The sequence below is a fragment of the Neodiprion virginianus genome, chromosome 1, assembly GCF_021901495.1.
Source record: "Neodiprion virginianus isolate iyNeoVirg1 chromosome 1, iyNeoVirg1.1, whole genome shotgun sequence".
In the NCBI taxonomy this organism is placed as follows: Eukaryota; Metazoa; Arthropoda; class Insecta; order Hymenoptera; family Diprionidae; genus Neodiprion; species Neodiprion virginianus.
In genome coordinates this window covers 35,279,208-35,286,953 of record NC_060877.1, presented here as the reverse complement: position 1 = coordinate 35,286,953, position 7,746 = coordinate 35,279,208, and the positions used below count along the sequence as shown (strand labels likewise).

The 7,746-nt window shown below is 40.9% G+C and overlaps 2 protein-coding genes across 2 annotated transcripts; one reads left to right on the top strand and one right to left on the bottom strand.

The window, feature by feature from the left end:
• Positions 1–765: 765 nt before the first annotated feature.
• Positions 766–3,500, top strand: LOC124310289 (potassium/sodium hyperpolarization-activated cyclic nucleotide-gated channel 1-like). Its single transcript, XM_046774101.1, has 9 exons — positions 766–825; positions 920–1,158; positions 1,336–1,554; positions 1,680–1,851; positions 2,009–2,151; positions 2,282–2,413; positions 2,531–2,783; positions 2,924–3,133; positions 3,192–3,500. Exons 1-9 carry the CDS (start codon positions 766–768, stop codon positions 3,498–3,500), a joined length of 1,737 nt encoding a protein of 578 aa, XP_046630057.1.
• Positions 2,681–6,018, bottom strand: LOC124309192 (uncharacterized). The gene is made up of 2 exons (XM_046772612.1): positions 5,757–6,018; positions 2,681–5,489 (listed from the first exon to the last, which is right to left on the bottom strand). Exon 2 carries the CDS (start codon positions 5,420–5,422, stop codon positions 4,067–4,069), a length of 1,356 nt encoding a protein of 451 aa, XP_046628568.1. The 5' UTR covers positions 5,423–5,489; positions 5,757–6,018; the 3' UTR covers positions 2,681–4,066.
• Positions 6,019–7,746: the final 1,728 nt, after the last annotated feature.

The window sequence follows — 7,746 nt, the reverse complement described above, 5'->3', positions numbered from 1 at the left end:
CCCGTTGTCCGGTGTATTTCAATACTTAATCGGTAATTGGTGACCCAAACTACTGATGTGAGTCTGGCTGTAGCTGCGTGTGAATGTTTCCGGTGTCTAACATCTGGAGATTTCCACTAGGTACCGTTCCGACGTCACACTGTGAAGATGGTGGAAAAAAACGGTAAATCGCCTAAGACTAGAGCAACTTAAACTACACGAATGTATGTCAAATCACTGGCTTGCAGGCCAGAATTCACGTTTTTCACCGCGCGAATGCAGAGCTTATTTTTCAAATGGTGAGAGGATAAGTCTTTTCAATTAAGCTCTCCAAGAAAAAAAACCCATACTTCTAGAACGCAAAGTTTAATTGACGAATGCGAAATAAATATTTCAGTTATATCAAATCACCAGAACAAAGACGAAACAATGATATTAATTTCAATTTTAGGAACATTGCGTACACTGTGAAATGGATTTTTATATAAAAAAGCTTCGTAATTTTTCTATAATTATCGTAGATATTAATGCAAAAAAGATGATATCTTGAAAATTTGTAACCATCTACTTTTACTTGATATTACCATGAAGGACCAAATGATTTTACAAAAATTTGAATTAATAGATGTTGATTGTGAACAAATGAAGAATTGTAGCTGGAGAGTAAGCGAGACCGTAGACATCGTTCACCTAAAACATAGTGTTTATATCTGATTATTCTAGGAATATAGTAGAATCACATAATAATATTAGCATAATTGTTATCGCCTAATTACCTTAAAGAAAATGGATTTAATGTTGCTCGTACCAACATCTAAGGAGCAGTTAAACTCGGATGCAAATCAGGTGGGTGAACAAATTTTTGGTTATGACTTGAGCTCCAAATCGCAGAGGTGCATGTTTGAATATCTGTTCCAACGATTTACGTGTGGATCATCAGTCATTTCCAGCTACCAAACACAAATGTAAAATGCCCCCTGAATGGGACGAGCTAAGGAATGTGATAGTAGGTAACGGACCTTGTGCTGAAATTCGGCGATGGTTTCGTCGTAAGTGTTTGGTGTCGCAAAAGCATCCACAAACGCAGTTCTGCTTGCGAAGTAAAGCTGCAATCTCATACGAACATACTAGACACTTGAATTTATATGCCTACATGATACATCCATTCAGCGAATTCAGGTATGTATGCTAGAAACAAACTGCAATCCAAATTTTTTGCAAATTTTAAGCGATTGAACGCCAAAATGAACCAAAGTCTCACACGAATGAATTTTAATAAGTTTATAAACGTTTTCTTCATGTATAGGCCGAAAAACAATAGTTTATTGAACTTATAGCGTCGTATTTATTGCGCAGGATATTCTGGGAATCATCAATGATTTTAGTGGTGATCGCGTCCATGCTGTTCCAACCGTTCCACGTTACTTTTCACCGTGATTCAGAAATCGGAGAATGGTTCTTCATCGCGGTGTTCTTGAACAGTATTTTATTGATCGATATTGTGCTGTGGTTTATGACCGGACACCACGACTTCCAGACAAACGTTGTTGTGTTGGAACCAAAAATTGTTGCACGGTACTAATTTACCCACAAATTGAGCTACAAATTTATCACAAGATTATCATACAAGCCATTAAAAAAAATTAATTCATCGGTAAGAAGCACAATAAGTTGATTACATCATGCTCATATGCTTCCAGTAAATATATCATGGGCTGGTTCTGGATTGACGCATTGCCAGCCTTACCAATCGAACTGTATTTTATCTTGTCAGGAATGGATCTACATTCTCACCAAGTATACTTCCACTTTCAAATGCTCAAGCTTTTGAAATTGCGAACTCTCATAGTATACGCACGTCGCATGCGTCGGGTGAGTGCTGTCAATGATAATGACGCAATTGTACCGATGAATAATAAAATTTCACCAAACTTGACGGTGAAAATTTGGAAAACATTTTCATCGCAGTAATTTTTGTCTTTGTGTTATCGAATTTCGCTCTAATATTAAAGTTTGTTACAATTTTCAGGTTTATAACGTGTCGTTCCAGATGTACAAATCCTTAGCAATATCAATCTCGATTGTATTAATACTTCATTGGGCAGCTTGCGCCGAATATTATGTTTCTGCGACTGTCCGGCAATGGTATCTTGAGTCTGGCGTGGATCACGAGTGAGTCCTGCTGTAATTGTAATCTATCAACAAGCTTCACATAATATCTGTGCGAGTTTTAAATTACCGATAGTGGCTTGAAAGAACGATGAAAGTGATGCTCCTGAAATGAATATTTATTTCTCCAAAGTAACTGGACCACTCTCCCACACGTGGCACAAGGCAATACTGGGTACAAGTACAATATGGCTTTGTACAGGGCAGTTGCAGCCATGGTCAGTGCTTTGAAATATGATAGTTTGTCTTCGGTAGAAGATGTCACGTTTGATGTAATCTTCTCTATATGTGGACGAATAGCAAACATCTACTTAATAGGCAGGTGTTTAATAGTTTTTACCTGGTGTTCAATAGTTTTTATTCCAATAAGTTGATCATTTAGATTTATGGTGATACCGCAGACTGACAATACCTTATATGGTTCAACAGCGCAGTGGCTTGAGCTGACAAACGCTTGTCAAGGTACAAATAACAACTATTTACGACTTGTGCCGCAATTGCAGGAATATATGAGACACAAGGAACTGCCTTCTGAAATTCAATACCGTCTCACCACCTACTACGAATATTGTACACAGAGATCTATTGATTTGGAAAAAAGTATCATGAATCAATTATCAGCGCATTTAAAAGAGGTATACGAGATTTTTTTTTGAGGACAAATTTTTTAAATGACTACTGCTTCCGTATTTCTCCATTCTTATTGAAGAAAAAATGATCAAAATTGATGTTTCAAGCGACAATCACTCAAAAGATGCTGATTTTATCTTTGTAGGAGCTAACGCTGCATAATTCTCGGAAGTTGGTTGAAAAAGTAACATTATTTAAGTGCTTACCAGAAGCCGTCGTATCGCGTATCGCAATGTCTCTGCACACTGAAGTCTTCCTTACAAATGACATAATATTCAAGGCAGGGACAACCGGGGACACGATGTATTTTATCGCTTCCGGAACGGTTGCCATATACACAAGTTTAGGAAAAGAGGTGAGTAATTTTTACATCTGTAGAAAATTTTTAATTCACTTCAACTGTTACTTGCTAGGTCTGCCACCTGAGGGATGGAGCGCACTTTGGTGAAATAGCCTTGATAATGGAGAACGATCAGCGGCTGGCGAGCGTTGTGGCGGTCGAGATATGCGAGCTTTACGTTTTATCCCGCGAAGATTTTCAGCAAGTCATCGAACCGTTTCCAAACCTTATGAATATTCTGCAGAAATTAGTTCTGGAAAGATTGGAGAAGACTGTATTTTTAGGCGACCTGTATCGTCTTGAGGGAAACATACCCGCGGATGTTTTTAATAACGATAATCAGCGTTCTAACTCTGTGCGGATAGAGAATGATAAAACATGATACTACCTCCCCTCTCGAGTGCATTCTTCCTCTCCTTTTTCCGATCTGTCAAAATTTTTTACCGTCCTATCACATTTATTCAAATTGGTACGCCTTTTTGTAGTGCCAAGATTTAGGAGCAGCATACCTGGAGTTTTCAGTGAAATTCGCCGATCAACGCCAGCAGATAGGCAACCGAAGGACGCTAATTTTGAAGATGCAGTAACACAAACGCCAGCAGATAGGCAACTAAGGGTACTTTTTGTATCACTACATGTTAAACATGTAGCTTTAGTTGCCTATCGTCTGGCGTTAAGCGGTAAGTTTTAAAAGCACTGATTTTTACGATATCATGATATTCGTTTCTTGGCATCGTTGTCTGTTGAAAAAGGTGAATTATTTTAATTACCTCTGCATCCCATCGCTTTCCTCGATTACATATGGAATATATACTTACGATATTTCTTGGTACGTTAGAAACCGAGATTCTGATTTACTATACCCTATTCTGCCAGTATTATAACGAATCGTCATCGCTTATGACGAGTACGAAAAAACAGAAACCTGATACGAGCAACGATGCCGCATTATCTTTTCATCCGACATGGAAGGGTGGTTTTGTGATTTCGAGGTAGCCTGTAAGATTGCTGATAGACGGTGGTGAGGCGCCAATGTTCGGGATAATCGGCGTCTCGACATCCCTTGACGACGCTGAAGGGTGGAGTGAGAGTGTCGATGCAAAAGGACCTCCTGGCAAAGGGGGTTCTAGGTCTAGGCACGTTAAGGCTCGTAGGAAGGCCGTTCCTCTGGGGATCATCACCGGGCCCCATCCTGGGTCCAGCAAGCTGCAGAGCCTGTAGCCGCTGTTGTCGCCTGTGCAGCTCCTTCTCTTCGTCTTTGGTCCTTTGTTCGCAAGCGGAGCAGTTTCGGAGGTAACCGGCGTGCTTCCGTTTGTCACGTCTCGGAGCTTGAGGCGAGCTGGTGTAGCGTTTCGCGAGGTCAAGTTCGGCCTCGGATAGTCGGATGTCACCGAACCCCTTGCAGAGGTGGCACTTGCTCGATCCCTCCAGGAGCTTCCTGGCACGTCCCTCGTCGTCCTCTTCTTCGGCTTCCGTTTTATATCTCGTGAGGACGCTGATCCTGCTCCTGGCGACGGAGTCGTCGTCGACGCACGGCGAGTGTCGTGGAGAGCCACATCGCGATCCTTGATCCTTGGAGATCGCGGTTCTGCACCGTTTTTCCGGATGATGAGGCGGCGCTTTGACGAGGCGTTCAAATTTTCCAGGATCAGCAGACGCCGCCCTGGGCCGCGAGAAATCTGGGGAGTAGATTTCCGGGTTGAAATTTTCGGCCGGGTGCTGGACCAGCGTGAAGATCCCAGGAGCCGGACCGCCGTCGGATCCGTCGATGTGAACCGGCCTTCTAGGCTCGTAGATCGGATCGATCGGCGCGTCCCAGCAAATCGCAAGGTCCATTCTAGTTTCGGGTATCTTGCAGCCGAGGAGAGGACCGGGTAACTGGTTGAGACCCTGGTTCCGCGGTCGCCGTTGGAACACCTTGGGGGTCACTTCCTGGTACTTTTTGTGAGCCTTGTAGGAGTTCAACGAGCCGCAGGATCTCGCTCGGCCGAAATTCATGTTGGCAAAGACTCGGTCGTCGACCCGATCCGGGAGCGGTTGGTGCTCCAAATTTTCGGTGTGGAATTTTTTCGCTATCGCGAAGTTGTCCCGGCACGTTGGCATTTCCATTGGACGATGAGTGTGCTGAATTTTTGGTGGACACAAGACTCGAGGTCCTGACGTGCTTCTCTGCAGCGACGAGCGCACCTTCAAATTATCCGCCACGTACTTGGGGATGTTAAAACCTTCCGGAGGACGAAATTCCGGCTTTGTGTAACTTCCCGGACAGTACAAGCCGCACTCCCTTCGGTCCTCCTCAATCATTTCTAATCTGGTATCGTTTTAATTTTTTTCATTGCCACTATGCCTCTTGGCAGAATTCATCTTTGTTCTGAAATTATAATAATTGACAATTTTTAAACATTATAATCATTATTCAGGGTCTTTATCGATAATGAGAAAGCGTAATGCTAATGAATTTTTATTCCCTAATCCATTTGCGCGATTTTCTTGTCATCGTGCATTGAGAAGGATTGTAAAAAACATTCTATACCAAACAGCTGAGTCATTAATTAAGCTTTTATTACAGCGTTACTAGATTGAATAACCAATTAAAGTAATTAATAATCGAACAATCTACAATACACGATTTACTCACCACGATCATTGGAATAAATTTATTTTATAAATCCACTCATTTCCAGATTACGAATAATTAAGCGAAATCCCCATCAAAATTGATTATCATATATTTCTGTGAATTCATAGATTCACATAAACACTTGGACTTCGTTCCGACCAGATGTAAGGTGGCTTTATAAGCGTGACTAAATTGTATCATCATCTTTCGGACGGTTTTGTTGTACTGCGGTATCGGTTCAACGCAAAGAGAAACCGTCCGGTTGAATGTTATACCTCGAGAATCGAGTTACGTACACTGAAGCGTGTTGGACAAGGTCTTTCCAGCGAGTCTGTCGAGGCTCGCCGAGTTACGGAATGTTTACTTGCTTGACAACGGAATAGTTCAATAAGCGGATATACATCTGCAGGTATACCGCGTACCTTCAGATACCACTGCTAAAAATAATTTCGGGGCTGGAGATGGCGTGATGAACATAACATGCAGAGCTGGATGGCACATTATACTCTTTGGTTCGTGAAAGCTAAGTCCATACCATGTAATTTGTCATATCAAGTTCCAGTCATTCCGTTTTACGCCAAAAAAAAAAAACACCTACTTCAAAAGCATCTTCCGCATGTAACGTAAATCCGCACAGGCTGCAGCCAAATACAAATAAAATGATCACGTTTAAAGTAATGCCGTTTCTCAAAGGTATATGATTGGATGATTGATCGACAATTGCTCATTTTCTTGGAGGGTAAATCTTTAGTATTATCGACTGTTGTCAGTTAACCGGATTTTCATCAATTGGTGAGCTGCAGGTGCAACGTGCATAAAAAATTCTTGCACAATATCATCGCATTTGGACTAAGGTTGACAGGCAGGCTAATCTTTCTAAAGTATACGTGAATACGATTTGGAGTGGTAAGTTGCAAATAGCATTTGGATGTGTCGTTGACTGGATTACATCATGCGCAGGATTGGGTTATGATGCAATTTTGTGAAGTGATTCACGAACCTGGAGGACGTTCGTTTCCTTTTCAGTCGAATTCAAATAAGAAATTACAAAGGCAATGTGGAATAAAAATTTCATCGGATAGGCAAAGTGGGTTAATGATCGCATTCGGATGCGTGCTGCATCGCTTGTATTAGGGCACCTATTGATTTCCTGTGCCTTCCAAGAATAAATTACAACAGTTTCAAATATAGGTCGTATTATTCAGTGGCTGGTGGCATTAAATTAAACACGAGTGGCTATCTGTTTAGAATCGCTCATCGCGAGAGAAGACGAAGCATCTATCAACAGAATCTTATCACCACAGCTCTTGTTCATCATGAGGATTTCTGATAAGAGTTAATTGTGATTTCTTGGATTTCATCATTGTGGATGAAAATTCGGAAGAATTCAACAAGATTTAACACGTTGCAGCTCTAATGCCAGTAAGGTGCATCTCGTTTATTTCATCAGGTTTGGAATTGGAAGATTTTATTGGGTAATTCATCTTATCGTTAGTTGAAAAGTTGTTTTAACGCTTCGCTTTGCACTTCACATTTTCTGCGTTCTATTGTTATAATTTTTTTTACAATCCGTAAGTGTTGCACGCTGCTTGCCCGAACTACTGCAATATTTGCAAATTGCAAATTTTTATACATCGTACGGATATTTTATCCATAGAAATGAAGAATCGATTTTTGCCACGAATGAGCGTGTACAAGCTGAAAGTATGATTACACTACTCAAAATGCCAAAGCAATCGATGTGGACTGTTAAATTTTAACTTTCATAAAATATGATATTTACTCGAAAATTGTTTTCATACAAATAACAATACTACATCGTTTGTCTTTTTCTTGGTTTATGTGAGAATTATTTAAGTAACGTCAGATACCCATCTTAACAGTGAACGCCTTCACCTGATTATAGGGCAAAAATTGATATTTGAATTTCGCGCAGGTTCGACCAACAATGTCGAACAATGAACTTCAAATCACTGGCACCGCCCCTCGACGTGGAAAAAGTAACTAA

Excerpts from the sequence above, each read along its gene's own strand:
- LOC124309192 (XM_046772612.1), bottom strand. The coding sequence starts at position 5,422 with ATGATTGAGGAGGACCGAAGGGAGTGCGGCTTGTACTGTCCGGGAAGT.
- LOC124310289 (XM_046774101.1), top strand. The coding sequence starts at position 766 with ATGGATTTAATGTTGCTCGTACCAACATCTAAGGAGCAGTTAAACTCG. Across the intron at positions 826-919 it reads TAAACTCGGATGCAAATCAG|TCATTTCCAGCTACCAAACA; the intron begins GTGGGTGAACAA and ends GTGGATCATCAG. Across the intron at positions 2,414-2,530 it reads TCTTCGGTAGAAGATGTCAC|ATTTATGGTGATACCGCAGA; the intron begins GTTTGATGTAAT and ends TTGATCATTTAG.